Source organism: Trichomonas vaginalis, chromosome VI (assembly GCF_026262505.1).
Source record: "Trichomonas vaginalis G3 chromosome VI, whole genome shotgun sequence".
Classification (NCBI taxonomy): domain Eukaryota; phylum Parabasalia; order Trichomonadida; family Trichomonadidae; genus Trichomonas; species Trichomonas vaginalis.
In genome coordinates this window covers 16,481,584-16,498,772 of record NC_067208.1, presented here as the reverse complement: position 1 = coordinate 16,498,772, position 17,189 = coordinate 16,481,584, and the positions used below count along the sequence as shown (strand labels likewise).

General features: G+C 30.1%; 9 protein-coding genes across 9 annotated transcripts, besides 1 other annotated feature; 6 read left to right on the top strand and 3 right to left on the bottom strand.

Annotated features, from left to right (window-relative positions):
• Positions 1-1,344: 1,344 nt before the first annotated feature.
• TVAGG3_0876960 (uncharacterized protein) lies at positions 1,345-3,664 on the top strand (the record flags this gene model as incomplete). The annotated part of the gene is made up of 1 exon (XM_001315175.1): positions 1,345-3,519. One exon carries the CDS (start codon positions 1,345-1,347, stop codon positions 3,517-3,519), a length of 2,175 nt encoding a protein of 724 aa, XP_001315210.1.
• Positions 3,665-4,625: 961 nt separating this feature from the next.
• Positions 4,626-5,339, top strand: TVAGG3_0876950 (protein of unknown function (DUF3447); the record flags this gene model as incomplete). Its single annotated transcript, XM_001315174.2, has 1 exon — positions 4,626-5,339. A coding segment is annotated over one exon (714 nt), but the record flags the coding sequence as incomplete, so codon positions are not given.
• Positions 5,340-5,782: 443 nt separating this feature from the next.
• On the top strand, positions 5,783-6,235 carry TVAGG3_0876940 (cyclin-dependent kinase inhibitor 2C-related family; the record flags this gene model as incomplete). Its single annotated transcript, XM_001315173.1, has 1 exon — positions 5,783-6,235. One exon carries the CDS (start codon positions 5,783-5,785, stop codon positions 6,233-6,235), a length of 453 nt encoding a protein of 150 aa, XP_001315208.1.
• A 754-nt stretch (positions 6,236-6,989) lies between these two features.
• Positions 6,990-8,905, bottom strand: TVAGG3_0876930 (uncharacterized protein; the record flags this gene model as incomplete). The annotated part of the gene is made up of 1 exon (XM_001315172.1): positions 7,002-8,894. One exon carries the CDS (start codon positions 8,892-8,894, stop codon positions 7,002-7,004), a length of 1,893 nt encoding a protein of 630 aa, XP_001315207.1.
• Positions 8,906-9,141: 236 nt separating this feature from the next.
• Positions 9,142-10,268, top strand: TVAGG3_0876920 (uncharacterized protein; the record flags this gene model as incomplete). Its single annotated transcript, XM_001315171.1, has 1 exon — positions 9,957-10,229. One exon carries the CDS (start codon positions 9,957-9,959, stop codon positions 10,227-10,229), a length of 273 nt encoding a protein of 90 aa, XP_001315206.1.
• Positions 10,269-10,549: 281 nt separating this feature from the next.
• On the bottom strand, positions 10,550-11,203 carry TVAGG3_0876910 (uncharacterized protein; the record flags this gene model as incomplete). Its single annotated transcript, XM_001315170.2, has 1 exon — positions 10,647-11,189. One exon carries the CDS (start codon positions 11,187-11,189, stop codon positions 10,647-10,649), a length of 543 nt encoding a protein of 180 aa, XP_001315205.1.
• Positions 11,204-11,544: 341 nt separating this feature from the next.
• Positions 11,545-11,883, top strand: TVAGG3_0876900 (ankyrin repeat protein family; the record flags this gene model as incomplete). The annotated part of the gene is made up of 1 exon (XM_001315169.1): positions 11,615-11,833. One exon carries the CDS (start codon positions 11,615-11,617, stop codon positions 11,831-11,833), a length of 219 nt encoding a protein of 72 aa, XP_001315204.1.
• Positions 11,884-12,057: 174 nt separating this feature from the next.
• On the bottom strand, positions 12,058-14,374 carry TVAGG3_0876890 (uncharacterized protein; the record flags this gene model as incomplete). Its single annotated transcript, XM_001315168.1, has 1 exon — positions 12,693-13,592. One exon carries the CDS (start codon positions 13,590-13,592, stop codon positions 12,693-12,695), a length of 900 nt encoding a protein of 299 aa, XP_001315203.1.
• Positions 14,375-15,227: 853 nt separating this feature from the next.
• Positions 15,228-15,736: a mobile genetic element.
• Positions 15,737-16,464: 728 nt separating this feature from the next.
• TVAGG3_0876870 (uncharacterized protein) lies at positions 16,465-17,070 on the top strand (the record flags this gene model as incomplete). The annotated part of the gene is made up of 1 exon (XM_051250275.1): positions 16,465-17,070. One exon carries the CDS (start codon positions 16,465-16,467, stop codon positions 17,068-17,070), a length of 606 nt encoding a protein of 201 aa, XP_051085750.1.
• Positions 17,071-17,189: the final 119 nt, after the last annotated feature.

Below are 17,189 nucleotides of genomic sequence, written 5' to 3'. Positions count from 1 at the left end.
CAATCAAATTTCAAAAAATTGACTGCAGAGCTTGAAAAGGTGATGAATCATGTTGTTATTAGATGTACATATTAGATTTACTATTTCCAAAAAAATGCTCAAATTTGAATAGTTTTTAAAAAATTTGGAATTACACTCCTTACATTATATATAATTAAATGTTTAAATTTTATTTATTTTTCCCTTTTAATTTTATAACGTGCTCTATCAAAACTAACCTCTCAATTGAAGGCCACAAAATCTAAGTAGTGAGGGTGCACAAATTTTGTATGGAGTACGGTTCAATTTTTGAGAGCCTCACTACTTAGATTTTGTGACTACCTTATATATATTTAAGGGAAAAAGTGCTCGCTCGCTAAATCGAGAGGAATTGAGAGGAAAATAATCGCTATCGTAAAGTGCTCGCTATTGCCGGCATGGAAGGTAACACCAGTATTTAAAGGTGGTATTTTATTGTTAAATTAAATAAAGCATGTATAATTGATGATATTATATCGATAAAGTCCTCTTTGTTTTTAAAACTTTTCTTTCAAAAAAATTCAAAGTTAGAAATTTTTCAGAGTTAACTCTCTATCGTTGCGAGCGCGAGGGTGCAAGCGTCATAAAGTGCTCGCCGAGCAGCTCCCCATAATTATGGCTATCGTCGTGAATATATATATATATATATATTTAAACTAATAATATTCTTCTTCAAACTCTTCTTCAGATTCATTTAGATTAAATAGAGGAAAAATTGGGATTTTGAAACAAACAATTATCTTATTTCCACTTAATGAAGCTTTTAAAATTGCTTCTGGAAACGATGAAAGTGGAATTACTTGAGCTTGTACTCCAACTTTAACAAGAATGTGTTCGTTGACATCTATTCAATTTGTGTCCGTCTTGACAATGGATTTATATTCTGGATTTTTGGAGATTTCAAATTTAAATTGTTCAAATGGAAACAAACTCATATTTGAAAGGGTTAAATGGATCTGTGCAACATTGTTCAACTTGTCAAATTTTTTAAAAAGATTAATGAATATTGACATCAGTTCCTATTTATTATATAGATCTTTGACTTCAAATCGAAATTTTATAATAATTTGTAAAAATACCTATAATCATGGCATTATTATATTTTTAATAGAACAATATATACTAATTATGCAGTTTCGAACTGATAAATAAAGAAATGTTTTAAATTTTTGATTGGATCTGGATTTTTCATGGAGCAAAGAACTTTTGTTTCAAAAATTTTAAGAAGTAAAAAATCAATTTTATAAGATAAAATAGCCATTATTGTAGATTTTATTCTGACAAACTTTTCAATCATTTTTAATCGTAAATTCTCAATTTTTCTAAATGCGCCGTAATAACTTATCAAATTCACCGTCACTACGTCCAAAACCAAAATGGAATCAGATTTCACCAAGGAGAAGTGATTCCAAACCAAAAAATAATAACCAAACGCTTGAAAACTCCCCAAAACACGCGTATTCAGCAGAAGAAGGCCGCCCGAGTATTGTTAAGTACGGAAACTACTTTTCAGATCTGCTGAAAAGTATCGGTGCGATAAGATCCATACCTCAAAATTCACTGCAAGAGATAATAAAATCCGTTAGATTAACAAAATCAACTGGTGAAACGATAATAAAAGGAAACACATACAAAACTAATCAAAGTAAGTGTAACACTTTCTGGACAAACTGGAAATCAATTGATTCATCGATTATTCGCGAATTTAATTCTCAATTAACAAGAATTCGAAATGTTTGCTTCAAATACTTTAGATCTCTTAGGACAGTAATAAACGATTCACACAATAATATCCTTTCCGATCAATCTGCAAATAATCAACAAATAACCTCAATTCTTGATAAATTACTCGATACTGTTGATGAATTAGAGAGCACCGCAGAAACCATTTTCGACATTAAAATCAATAATCCGCAGTATTCTGAAGAAGAAGTTGATAAATTTGTTTCCAAAGTAAAACAAACTCAAAAAGATATCGGAACAACATACAAACCAGCTCTTGTCGGTAATACGTCATTAGGAACCAAGCCAATATCAACACAAGCAACTGCTGACTTAAGAGGAATAATTCAAGCTTTAAATGATATGAAAGAGCTCCAGAACTGCTCCAAGCAAATAAACAACAAGTTGTCTGATATTTACGAAGAGCTCAGGAAGATGATCTCTGGAGCAGATTCAGTTCCTCCACCTCAAGAAATAATAAAATCACCTCAAGTAAGCGTCAAAGTCGATATTCCTGTTTCTAAACAGACAAAACAATCTGCTGCAAAGGCATCACAATCATCTAATGACGATGATTCCATTCAATCTTTGAAATCAAGATTAAATATTTCAAAAAACTCGATCATTCAACTAAATAACGAAATTGCTTCATCACAGCAATCATTAGGACAAGAAAAAAATTCATTACAAAGAGCAAAACAAAACTTTGGAAAGCGACAAAAAGAATTTATTAATGCAAAAACAGATCTTCAAGAAACAAATGAAAAAATCAAATCACTACAACAAGAGAAAGCCGAATTACTCAAAAAGATTGATTCTCTTAAAGAATCTCTTGAAGAAAAACCGAAATCTGTTGAAAAAACACAAGAATTAGAAGAAGTAATTGCAGATAGCGAAAACTTGAAGTCCCAATTAATTGTTGCTTATGATCAGATGCTAACAACAACAGATACTTATAAAGAACTTGAATGCGAATATGAAACATTGATAAAACAATTAAAATCTGACAATTTGCCACTTTACGAAACAAATAAGGAACTTCGTCAAAAATTGTCAAAAATTTTATCCCAAAATTTGGATGAACGCTTTGAATTATTGAATTTATCTGCAATTAGAGACAGAGTTCAATCAGGAGTTCTTTCGAATCAACCCACGAAAATAGAAACATCAAAGAAGAGACTGAAACAACTCAGATCTGAATTAGATGAAAAGATTGCAGAATATACAACAAAAAGGAACTGCGAAGATGCATTAGTTATTGAAAGATTCACACTTAAATCACTGACAATGCCTCGGGATGAAGAATTACTTCAAAAATTAGGAAGAGTCAGAACAGAATTTGATAATATTTGTGATACAACAGTTCCAAGAAGATCTGAAAGCGAAATGAATGAACTAGAAACATTAATTATGAGATTTGACTCAAGATTGTACAGAACAAGGAATTCTATGATGAAAGATCCTCCAAATGAAGCTGCAGAAGAAGTGAAACTTTTAAATGAAGAAATAGAACATCTAAAGAAGAGATATTTAGCTGCATGCAACTGGAATGTTGAGTTGTCTAATAATGACATGAAAGAACAAGCAAGAGCTCTTTCTTTGAAGGTCCAACTAGCTGCATTAAACAAGAAACTTCAGAATCCTTCATTTAATGACAAAGAATACATTTCATCATTTATTGAAGCATTGACAAAAGAGGTTCAACAAGTTTCTGAGTTATGTGAAGACGTCAATACATCTGTTGCAGAATTATCTCAATACGTTGGATCTACTCCATAATGTTTATATCATATTATATTTCTTTCAGGAATGTATTTATTTTTATTATTGAAATTGTTATAAAGTTATCTTTTCTTGAATGTATTGTATTCTACTGATTTTTAATGGTTTTACATATTATTGATTATAGTAAAATCATATTATAGATTCCTTATCATATACATTAACTTAACGTCGAGGAATTCTCGAAAATTAGAAATATACTTCAAACTTTTTCTGAGCTTTGCTCAGAAAAATGTTTGAAGTATATTGGAATACCAATCACTTCAAATTCTTTTGGTGATTAATATTTCATTAAAAAATGGTACCCCAAAAATTTGAATTGATGGGTATTTGTTTATATTTATATAAAAAAAGATGTTTATTTCAATATAAAATATTACTGTTTATTTATGACCACTTTAAATGAATGAAACCTAGAGGTTTTTATAAATTTGTTAGGTCGAAGAATTCAATATGCATACAAACTTTGGGAAATTGTAATTACAAGTTAAAACAAATTAAAGTGATCCGCTCTTGAGACTTTGCCCCAATCAATACAGAAATATCAATTCATCATTTACTTAAACTGATATTAATTTGGAGAAAACTATGATTGCACACTTGCGAAAGTCTCATACGTTCGCAAATGTGTTAATACTTATTCATTTTTTTTTTACAAAATGAAAAAGATTGAGCAAGTAAATCGAAGAAAACAACTAATGTAGATATAAACATATTGCCAATCTCATTCATGCACGATTTTAAGTTGCATTTGAAATAAAATTTAATATTATAGGTTGGAGCTCTAAATATTTCACTTGATTGATTTCAATATACATTACCTACATAAAATATGAGTGCAATATCATTTTGAGATTTCTATCCCCTGTCTACGTATATCAACTCAAGTGGAATGACCTCTATGGCAGTCTTGAAAATAAATTTATCAATTAAATATATCCCTTTATCCATATTCAAAGAATCAATCGATTCAGAATGATTGGTAAAAAAATCTTGAATACTAAAATTATCTTGATGAAAATTCTATTGCTATCGACTTTTTCATATCTATTGACTTAATCAAGATTCATAATTTATATCCGATCTTTAAAAATATCTTTTTAATGTCCGACCAAGACGTTCTTCATAACAAGTACAACAAATTGAGAAGTATATACAAATACTATATTGATTCATATACTACGCTGTATCAGTTAAAAACAGAAACAGAAGAAGAATTAAAGTCAACTTACAAAATAATCAAAGAAGAATTGATTGATTCAAAGAAACATCCACCACAAAATATTATAAAAGACATTTTAAATATCATTCCATATAATAATCGCTATACAAAGTCATATTTGATACTTGCAAAACTCATATCTGATGAATTTCATGTAGAAAAGACCAACAATGTTAAACCTATTTCAAACTTCCTATTTTATAAAGAATATGGAATTAAATTAGACAAGTCTGATGATTTTGAAAAAATTAAATTAGGAAATCTCGATATTCATATCGAAAATACGATCTACAGAGCAATTATGAATAATGATAAAGAAAAGTTTATTGTCTTCATTGAAAGTGAAGGATTTAATGATAATCAAACACTTGAAAGCAATTTATATCCAGAATTAGAGAAAGGATATTCATTACTTGAATTATGTTGTTACCATGGAGCAGTTGATTGTTTCAAGTTATTAAGATCGAAATTTAAATCACCAATAACTCAAACATGTCTTGAATTATCATTTCTAGGAGGAAATCCGGAGATTATGAGTGAATGTTTGAAATATCAAAAACCAAATGAAAAATGCATGGTAAATTCAATTATTTCACACAACATTGATTTTGTTACATTCTTGATGAATGAATATAATATAGAGATCGATTTAAAATACTGTGGATTTTACAATAATCTTGAATCCTTTTTAGTTTATTTCGATCAAACTAATGATCTAAACAAATGTTTTGTGTATTCAGTGATTTTTAATATTTCATCCCTTATTGAATACTTCCTTTCCAATGGTGCGAATGTCAACGAAAAAAATAAAGTCGGAGAAACTGCACTTCATATTGCAGCACATGAAAACAGTAAAGAAATTACAGAAGTTCTTATTTCGCATGGTGCGAATGTCAATAAAAAAATGACTATGGTGAAACCACACTTCATATAGCAGCATGGAATAATAGTAAAGAAACTGCAGAAGTTCTTATTTCACATGGTGCGAATGTCAATGAAAAAAATAAAATTGGTGAAACAGCACTTCATATCGCAACAATGAAAAATAGTAAAGCAACTGCAGAAGTTCTCATTTCACATGGTGCGAATGTCAATGAAAAAAATGAAGGTGGAGAAACCGCACTTCATATTGCAGCATGGAATAATAGTAAAGAAACTGCAGAAGTTCTTATTTCACATGGTGCGAATGTCAATGAAAAAAATAAAATTGGTGAAACCGCACTTCATATTGCAGCATGGAATAATAGTAAAGAAACTGCAGAAGTTCTTATTTCACATGGTGCGAATGTCAATGAAAAAAATAAAAGTGGAGAAACTGCACTTCATATTACAGCATGGAATAATAGTAAAGAAACTGCAGAAGTTCTTATTTCACATGGTGCGAATGTCAATGAAAAAAATAAAATTGGTGAAACAGCACTTCATATTGCAACAATGAAAAATAGTAAAGCAACTGCAGAAGTTCTCATTTCACATAATGTGAAAGAATAATGCTGGTTCTTTTTTTGAAGTTGGATTTCATTAAAAAAATAATTAAGTTTTTCCCACCTATTTTATACATTTCTCTGAATTTTTAGTTTTGTGAATCTTTGCTGATTCTTTCAAAATTTCAAAAGTCTACAATAATTTATACCATATGGCTAGACACAATATTTCCAATCATTTTTTATTTGAATTGCAGAAATTTATAGAAATCTCAAAATATATTTCTTCAACAGTTATCCGTTCTTTGAACAAGTTCATTGCATACACCAATCAATTTAATTAGAATTATTTTACCCTTCATTTTCTCCTAATAATGAAAGATGTTGTAGACTATAATACATTGCTTAGAAATTCTACTTCTTAGTCTCCAATTTCTATTAGAAACATTATATAACATCTAAGATTTTGAAAGATGAGTTTTTTTTGTTATCTGATTCATAATGAAAAGAAGTTCGACTGTTTCTTTGCTAGAATAAATTGCTACAACATGAAGAACAGTTTGTCCATTTCGTGGAGATTAAAATATTGCAAAACAGAGATATTTCCTGCTTCCGATCAGTGTGATACTTGGCAAAATTGGAGCTGAAGTCTGAGAATGAAAGATTTTCAATATTTAATCTATACCTATATGGGCACATTATGAATATTTTTAGGTATGATTGCACACTAATGAGGTTTTAGAGCAATGAAATGCAATAGAAGTTTGTTGGGAAAGCATTAAAAAAAAAAATGCTTTTTGTTGAAATAAAACTCAAACATATTTGTCAATTTTTTATTCAATAACACGAATTTCGGATTTGAACCTTTCAATCATAGGTCCTAAATAGGATGGTATACCATTATCATCATAAGTTGCTCCTTCTTTATCGCACTTCTGGAAGAAAGCGGCAAACTGCTTCAAATATGGTGAGGTTCTTATTGTAGTGTATATCTGCGTACGCTTTGTATCTACTTGCTTTGGACTTTTGTTTGCTAATAAATCTGAAATTTCCTGAACAGGAAGTCCATCGACTCTTTTCTCAAGCAAAAAGCGCAGCTCTTGCATAGACCATGTCTTTGTCCTTCTTGTCTTCTTAAGACTTGTACAAACATAATATAAAATATAAGCAATGTAACCACCTTTGAATTGCGGCATTCTCCTTGAGATGAGAATCCAGTTGCCATTCAATTCGTAGTAGACTTGGATCGCTTCGATGATGTCAATCATTTCGGTTAATTCACTAAAAGATTTTTGGTCTTCTGTATATGTAGATTCACGGAAGATTTCATCAGCAATGTTAGGTGGAACTGTCAGCTCTGGTCTCTTGTTGCATTTGATTTCGTATTTCAAAATTCTGTAATGCGAGTAAATGGACTTTTCGGATCTGCTTGGAAGGAATTTTCTGATATATTCCCAGCGGTTTCCTTTCAATCCTTTGGCCTCGGAATATTTATTTAGTAAAAGTTGGTCTTCGTCTGTTGGCCAGTTGGATCTGGAATGGCGCTCATCAAACTTCTGTGGTGGCTCATCAGTTAAGTACAACGCTTGTTGGTCATCTTCTTCATTTGCTGATAATTTCGGTTCTTTCTGTTCGGACATAAGTTTCTGGGCTATTTTAGCCATCTCTTTCTTGATGTATGGGATATATTCCTTATTTTGAAGAACTTCTTCTATAATTTTATCTTCATCTTGAACTTTTGGCTTTTTAACGACTTGCGGCATTAGTGGAGGTAAGTAAGAAGGAATGCCTTCATCAGTATAACCTGGAGGATTGTTTGCACATGATGGAAACTGCTCCAAAAATCTCGGAAGAATCCAAGTTCTTTTCATTGTGCGACGCATTGTATTTCTGTGATCTTCGCTCTTGTTACGACCTTCAACAAATAATACTGCATCAATTTCTCTGAAATTATGACCTAAAGCCGACATTTCTAAAATGAATCTGTTTTCAGCCATGCTCCAGCTATTTTGAGAAGAAATTCTTTCTGTAACTGTTCTAACAACCCAGTATAATACGTATTCAAGGTATCCGACACGAAATTGAGGAAATTGGTGAGCTAATGAAAAAACGTTGTAATCGTTTTCAATGAATGCTTTCACGAGAGCCGAGACATCAAGTGAAATATCTTTAGGTAACGTTTCATTTAATATTTTAATGTAGTCGTTAATATGAGAATCGCTTGGAATTGGTTCAAAAAGAAATGGATGCTCCTTTTTAAGATCATCATATTGTATATCTGTTTCTTCAGGTTCGGTTATATTCAATGTCCTAAAGTTATGTTTAACAGGCTTTGCTTGGGTAGGATTGGAAGTAATATAGTTCAATGCTTTAGCAATATCATATTTAAATTTTCTAAGCGTCCAAGCTGCCGTTTGTGTTGTAAAACCTAAACATACAAGTTGTTGAATTCGATTATCAATATCTGCTGGTACTTCTACTTCAGAGTTATCTTCATTAGGCATAGTATCGAAAATCGAACAAATAAATGGTGTGGATTGGTCGGATGATATTTCGTCAATTATGTCTTCATCATTGAGTTTTGTTGAATTGAGGTAAATTTCGAGATATTCGACCGGAATCATGGTGATTTTCGAGATTGTCCTCTTAGCACTCAGAATTGTCGCTTTGCTTTCGGTTTTCAAAGTAATTGTTTCATTAAGAGGTGCAAGAATCTGAACTCGCATTATTTTTTTTTACTTTTGGCGCCAAAATTTACTTCACTAAACAAATATGATTAAACTATTTCAGCGCTGATGCTTGTCTTTTTATCCACAGAAATGTCCCCAAAAAAGTGAATTTTCTAATCTTTCAAATTTAGAATTTTCAATTTTAGATATTATTATATGGAGGGAAATGTTTGTATTTAGAAATAGTTTTTTAATTTTATAATTAAATAGCAAAAATAATTCCATGCTAGAAAAAAATAAAAAAAACTTCTTTGAATGTCTGAGAAAGAGAAGAAAGAGAAGAAAGCTCCAGAGAAAAAGGAGAAGAAAGAGACAGAAAAGAAGGGAAAGAAGGAAACAGATAAGAAAAAGGAAACAAAAGACTCAAAATCAGAGGAACAAAAGCGTTTAACTGAAAACGATTTAGTTCCAAGTGAGTTGAGAAAATACGTTTCTCAAGAAGTATGGAACATGTGGAGTCCTATTCGTCGACAATCATTCCAATCAATCATTAAAAACCCGAATACATTCTTTTACAGAAATCGTCCTCCGGGTGATCCGCAAAAAACGGGTCCATTCACACCAGAGGAAGAAGAACAATTCAGAGATAGACTACGATACTTCAGAGAAGAGTTAGAAATCGAAGATGGCCTCTGGGGACTATTTTCAGTTCCAATTCGCGGAAGATTAGGTTACCAATGCTCGAATTTTTACAGATTATTAATTAAAGATGGCAAATTAACAGACGATAAATACCAGCTTGAAGATGGCAAGCTTGTTTTCAAACACGGCAATAAAAAGCCAATTCCACCAAATTCAATCAAAATTCTTGAACAAGAAGCCTTTGCATTCATCGAGGAATGCCTTAAAACAGAAGGTGATGGTACTCCACAAATGGAAAAGCCCGTTAGAAACATCCCTGCAACTACAAGAACAAATAAAAACAAAGACAAGAAAAATACTTCGAATGAAGACAAAGATACGCTGAAAGAAGCTGTAGGACGAGCCAGAAGGCTTGCTGATAGACACTTCAATGCTCTGGAAGAGCAGGTAAAGATATCAGGTGCAAAAGGAGGCGGAATGACAAGAAAACGAAAATCTTTTATTGATGACGATGATTTCACTGGTTGCCCATTGATAGGAGCACCTGATCCGTTGACTGGAGAGCCAATTAAAGTACCTATGATGGATGATACGGGTTATGTACTTGATATTCAGACTTGGAGAGAAATTTTCAAAGAAAATATAATTCCGCCAAGACCAATTTACATAAATTCAGAAAATGATCTCATAGAAATCACTAATAGAAACTTTAAGAGCTATAGATTGCAAGTTACTAATATTCCTTGCTAATTTTTGATAATAATAAAATATTGTTACATTGTTAAGAAATTCTCCAATTATTTTTGTTTTTAATTTTTTATGTGACGAGGTATTTGCTTATTAATCATTGCATTAAGCTGATATTTTTCCGAAATTTTATAAAATGTGAACAAAATCATTTTGTAAAGTTCTTCAAATTAGATAGCAATAGTATATGATGATTTTTGGTTTTGGCTTGTAAAAACTGGATATCCATTGAATTTTGATAAAAATTTAAGTCAAATAATATTATTTTCGAGCTAAATATGCCATAAGATGTAAAAATTAGTAAAGTTAAATAAGATTATAAGGTTCATTATAGCCATAAATGACATTATTTTATCAAAATTAAAAAAAGTAGTTGAATATAGAACTTATATTTTGATTAAAACATGTAATATCTGCTAATTACTGTTTCTGGTTGATCAATGACTGAAGCTTTTCGAAGAGGGCCTGATGAACAGCAACGTTCTTCTTCCATCCCTCTGTTGGCTTTGTTGGTGGGATAATCTGCTTTTCTTCACCGAATTGGTAAAGTTGAGCCATTTCCTCTTCAATTTCCTGAAGTGCGAAAATATCAATCTGTTCTTGGTTCTTCTCAGAGAATTCGACAAGTTTAGCAAGTAAATGATTAAGGTATTTGCCAACAATAAGCTTAACAGGATCTTCCTCTGGCTTCTCGTCTTCTGCTGAAACTGCTGATGATTCTTCGAGTTTAGAAAGGCATTTGACGGAAGACATCTCTGTAACTGGGGATGAGCTATCGACAGATCCTAAAAGTGATGCAGATGATAAAGCGAGTTGTGAAAGACGTTCGAAAACTTCTTGTTTGTCCTGAATTTGCCTTCTGAGATTGTCATTCTCTTCCTGTAACTGCTCGACCCTCTTGTGGGTTTCCATTGCCTTCTGGAGAATTGCGATCTGTTCCTGCTGATTCGGTTCGGCTTGCATTTTTCTAGTTTTTTCTTTCGCTTAAATATTGAATTACTCTGTTTGAATATAACTTTAAACGGCAACTTTATTTAAGTATATGTTTTCACTGCAGTTTTAAAATCAAATGAAGTAATTAAATCAATTCCTCATAGCTCTGTTTCGTGTAAATCAATTTGGAAAATTTTCAATTTTCAAAAGTATTCATTATCCACTATACAGCGGATTTTTATTCAAGAATATATTAATTATGATTAAAAATATCTTGAACTAGAGAAAATCTCAATCAATGATATTTATCGAATTCTAAAAAAGTGTTTAATATCATTTCGATAATTGTATACAAGAGTCAACATATATACATAATAAATCTTGAAGTTGTTCAATATCTTATCTCAGTTGGAGCTGATAAAGATGCAAAGAATAATTATGAATGGACTCCACTCATGTATGCATCAGAAAATGGTTATCTTGAAGTTGTCAAATATCTTATCTCAGTTGGAGCTGATAAAGATGCAAAGAATAAATTTGGATGGACTCCACTCATGTATGCATCAGAAAATAGTTATCTTGAAGTTGTCAAATATCTTATCTCAGTTGGAGCTGATAAAGATGCAAAGAATAAATTTGGATGGACGAACAGCACTCTCATTTGCAAAAGATAAGGTAAGATATTATCTGAATTCTATTGGAGCCATGTAACACAATCTAATCTGATTGAATTATTATATTAAAATTAAATAATATTCTTATTTCCAATCTATTTTTCATATGAAAATTGTTTGCACTTCATCTGAAGTAAAGTCATTAATGATATTGAAGTCTTGGATACTTCCAGTATACAGAAAACAACATCGCAATTTTCGAACTTGTCATTTATTGAATAAATCAATCATAAAAAAGTTTAATATAAATTTAAAATCAATATGTTTTAATCAAATTAAAAATACAAATATTAACGTTTTCTCATCATATCTTTTCCAGAGATTGAGATTTTGCGATAATATATTTCGAAATCTGGTAAATCAGTGTATTCTTTCTTCATAAAGGAGAATGAATATACTGTCGATGATTTACCATAACTATCAATAATCCATAAATTAATACAATACACCCAATCATTTGATGTTTGATTGACATCCACTATTAAGTCATGTGTGATTTCTAAAGTAGAACTCTCTATACTATAAGTATCATTATTACCACTGTCAATGTTGTATGTTATATTGATCTTATTAGCATTATTAACATTCACTATTTTTAATTTGATTTTAATATTCTTATAGTAGATTTGCCTCAGATCATTTGTGACATAAAAGTATGGATTTTCGGAGAAATATGTAAAATTAATTGTGATATTATTTGATTTTCTTCCATTTGAATCAATGCCATATAAAGTGATACTATGATTGCCTTCTGCCAAATCATCAGATAGTGTTATGTTGCAGTTTACTTCGTATCTATTTGTATTTTTAATCGTGTATTCCTTCAATAATTGCTCTGAGTAAGTATCTATTTGATATTTTAATGAGACTGTTCCATTTCCATCTTTATCCATGATATATCCAAGAATATTAAGATTCTTTCCATCAATTTTATGGATTTGCTGATTGTTAGTTCAGGATCGTTAAATGCATATGAGAAATGTAGCGTTGTGATTGATGAGTTTTTGTTTAATTCATCACTTGCCCAAATGTTAATTGCATAATTTGTTTTCTCTGAAAGATCGTATGGGAAATTAACTTTTTGGCTTATTTCAAAAAATGATTCAGATCTAATAGTGTAGTTTTTAATCCGAACTGAACTGTATCCTTCAATCTGATAGAAAAGAGATACTGGACCTTCACCATCTTTATCTCGTAAATTTCCTCTGATAATGAGACTTTTTTCATCATTCTTCTTGAATTGTTGATTGTCTTCTGTAGTGATTGTTAGTTCTGGAGGATTGTATTTATAACTGAAATTAAAGCTGTAGATAGTTGAATTAACATCATACTGATCTGTTGCCCAAATAGTGATTTTATGATTTTCACTTTCTGAAAGATCATCAGGAAATTTAATATAGTCAGGAATAATTAATCCATGTGTATTTTGGAAATCGCCTTGATGATATTGAGATTTAGCACGATCGTCAATTGAATAATATATTGTAATATGTACAGATTCATACGCTTCCCAAATAGTTAGGTTAATAAATAACTTTCCACCATTCTTGATAAATTGCTGATTTTCTTTTGTAATTAATGTTAGAATTGGACGAATATAAATATAATTAACAGAGATATTCAAAACATTGGATTCAGTATTGTTCGAATCTACAACATAAAACGAATAAATGTGAATTCCTTCATTTAACTCCCAGGAAATATTAATTATTTCATTGATTTCTACTTTATTTGTGTTTGAAAAATTGTATTGTTTCATTTCAGTCGAATTTTGACCATCAATTTTATAATATAGTTTAACATGGGCATCATATTGATAAAAAATGGATGCTGCAAGAACAAAATAAGGCTTATTATTTCTGATGACTTCTGTGCTATTGTCAGTTTGCAATATCAAAACTGGTTCTGTGAAATTTTTAGTTGAAGTAGCTCCAAGAATTGATGAATAGTTTTGATTTTCATCTCTTGCAAAAAACAGAATTGTATACCTTCAGAAATATCAACCGGAAGAGTTACTCCTTTATTGATACTCATAGGTAGTGATGATATTAAATCCGACTTCAAATTATTAATATCAAGCCGATCAAATTGATAACATAATGTAATATTGCTGCATACATAACTTAAATCTCCCGTTGCGAAATGATTTTTCCCATCATTATTTTTTAAATTTTGATTATTTTGTGTTGTGACGCTTATTTTGGGTTGATTATGCATATTCTGAGATCTGAGTAGTTTTATTGACATATTCCATAATCAAATTCTTGATATACATTTGGTATATGAAGCCTTGAGTAGCTGTCAAAATTTGCCGAAGCAATTTTTAAGTTCTCAAAAAGAAATTGAATTCTTTCTAATTTTTTAAAAATTCCTAATTTCGTTGTTGCCGATGATGTTAACACATAACTATAATCCGACAAAAAGTGGTTGACTTTACACATTGTCATTTTAATTATGAATAAAGCTAAATTTGTTCTATCTAAATGCTTTCCTTTGAAGTCCACCATTCATATCGTTAATCGCTGTATTCAATTTTGCTAGACACATTGAAATTTGTGAAATATTTTCCGATGAAAGTATATATCAGGTAGATCACTAAACAAGGATATGAATTCACGATCTTTTTCATTACTAACTGAAATAATTTACTATAGTAGTAGGATATGACGGGTTTAGTGACTTTTTTTGTTACATCTATATATAGACGATGCATTAAAATATATTTATTTATAAATCATTAAAAAATTAACATTAATTTTAAAATAATTTATTTTTTTATCTTTTATAAAAGAAGCTATATATAGATGATGTCAGATATTCCGCGATTAATTAAACATTGTTTAAATCCTGAATGGGTTAAACTTCAATTTAAAAATGAAGATTGTGAATTATTAAATGAATATGAAAGCCAAAATAAGCTAATGAGGTATAAATATAATGATAAAGAATATTTAATTTCATGGAATCAATGGAGTCATAATCAAAGACCTCATAAACGAGAAGAAGAAATTGAAAATAATGAAATGGAAATCATTGATGACATTAAAGAGGATGGAATTCCTAAATTTTGTAGAAAAACCTTTAGAACTAAGTTAGGAGCATATAAACGTAGAGTATTAAATCCTGAATATCTTAAACATCAATTTAAAAAGGAAGACTGTGAATTATTAAACGCTAATGAATATGAAAATGCTAAATCAAAACTGAGATATAAATATATTGGAAGTGATGAAAGGTGTAAAGATAAAGATAAAGTTTATTCAGTTTCATATAATAACTGGCACACGTTAGGGATAAGAAAACATTTAGGAGATTATGGGAAATGTTCTGAATTCTTTAAATCTAGTATATACGAGAGAGTAAAAGAAATTAGAAATAATTATTTTCATGAATAAAAAATAAACTTTAAAAATTCATGTCTTACGAAAAATTAAAACTTAGTTATGTTTATTATTTTATTTTTTATTTTGTATGAAATGAGCGTCAAAACTAACAACGTTAAAAAATTAGGATTCACAAACGAGGAAATAAAGGATATATTAGAGGAGGTAGGTTATGAAGTTAATAAATATTATTTAAGAAATTGTCAAAAATTTGCCGAGTTATTAAATGATTTAGATTATGATGGAAAAATGAATAAAGATGATGTTATAAATTTCTTATATCCCACATCTGAAGAAGAAAAACCTAAAGAACCTGATGTTTTCCCTGAATATTATGAAGAACGGATTAAAGATGATGAATACAATGAACTTGAAAGACTGAAAAAAATAAGAGATGAAATAGATGAAAAAATTAAGGAATTAAGAGAAGTTGAAAAATATAATGAAAATGAAGTAGAAGGTTTAATGAATATCCCAGCTTCAGAATCAGAAGTACAGAAATCTCATGAAGAAAGATATAAAAATTATGTCTCAGAATCAACACAAAATTTATTAGATGGTGAAATAGACGAAACACTTTCAGAAGAAGGTACTAAATTTATTCGTAAACATAAGTTACAATTTATTGATAATGAAGAATACCCTGTATCCTGCTTTCACCACCTTTAGATTCCGAAAAATTCAAAAAAGCTCTTAAAAACGTGACATATGCAACTAATACGATTAAGAAAGAAGATCATGATATTTACACAAATTATTATTTAAATAAATGCACAGGTGTTGATAAAGTTTTTGATTTATTAGATAAAATATCAAAAGAAACCATTGGAACATATAAAATTTTGTGTGATTGTGGTTTCATTGTTGAAGATACCAATAATGTTTCATATGAAAGAACAGCACCGAAGGAAGACGAAGTTGAAAGGTCTATACCATTCGTTATTAAGAACATAAAAGATATGAAAACTTATAAACATTATATTTATTCATTTATTTCAGAAAAAATGGAAGCAACCCATAAAACATCTTCTCATCATTTTATAGCTATTCATACATTCCTTTTCAAAGTTGTGAAATTAAATAAGACAGGAATTAGATTTAATGTATCAGGGTACGCATTCTTGAGTAAATTAAAATGTATTCGTCACGTCGCAGATGATAAAAATTTATGTGTTCTTAATTCATTTTATGGGCTTTAAAAAATAAACTTTATTTTTATTTATTTTTTAATTTTTTATTCTTACATAAATGAATGATAATCAAATTAGAGCAGAAGGTAGAAGGTTATTTAAACGCTTCTATAACATTCCTGATGGTGTTAATCCTAAAACTCGTAGAAGCTATTTAAATGAAGCAATAGATGCATATGAAGGGTTTGACATTTCATCAGAAAGTGAGAGATTAGCGAGAATGTTAAATGTTAATATTGATTTCTATTATTGTGATCCTCAACCAGAAGACGTGGACATAAATAAGGTAGACTTTCCATTAGTGGAATCAATAATGATAGATCCAGAATTTGAAACAGTAAATATTTTATTAACACAGAGTCCATGTGGAAAACTTCACGCTGACAGAATAACAGACGTAGAAGCACTCACCGGCTATAAAGTTTGTCCATATTGTAAAGAAGAAGTTTATTCTATCCGTGATGATCCAGAAAGGAAAAACCAAAGAAGATTTTTAAAGCATTGTGAGAAATGTAAAGAAAATAATGGAAGATTAATTCAAGACGTTCAATTGCAAAAGACCCAGCAACCATATGCACCACATATTACGAAACAGAAGATATATCAGTGGTTATTAGCTCACAATTTGCAGAAATATTATAAACCGACAAGATATAGAGACTAAAGAAGAATTACAACTTTCTGAGTGTGCAACTTTGAACGCTTACTTAAAACCATTCATGGTATCATCAACGGTTAAATTAAATGATAAAACATATACGAGGAATTTTTGTTTAACTTCGA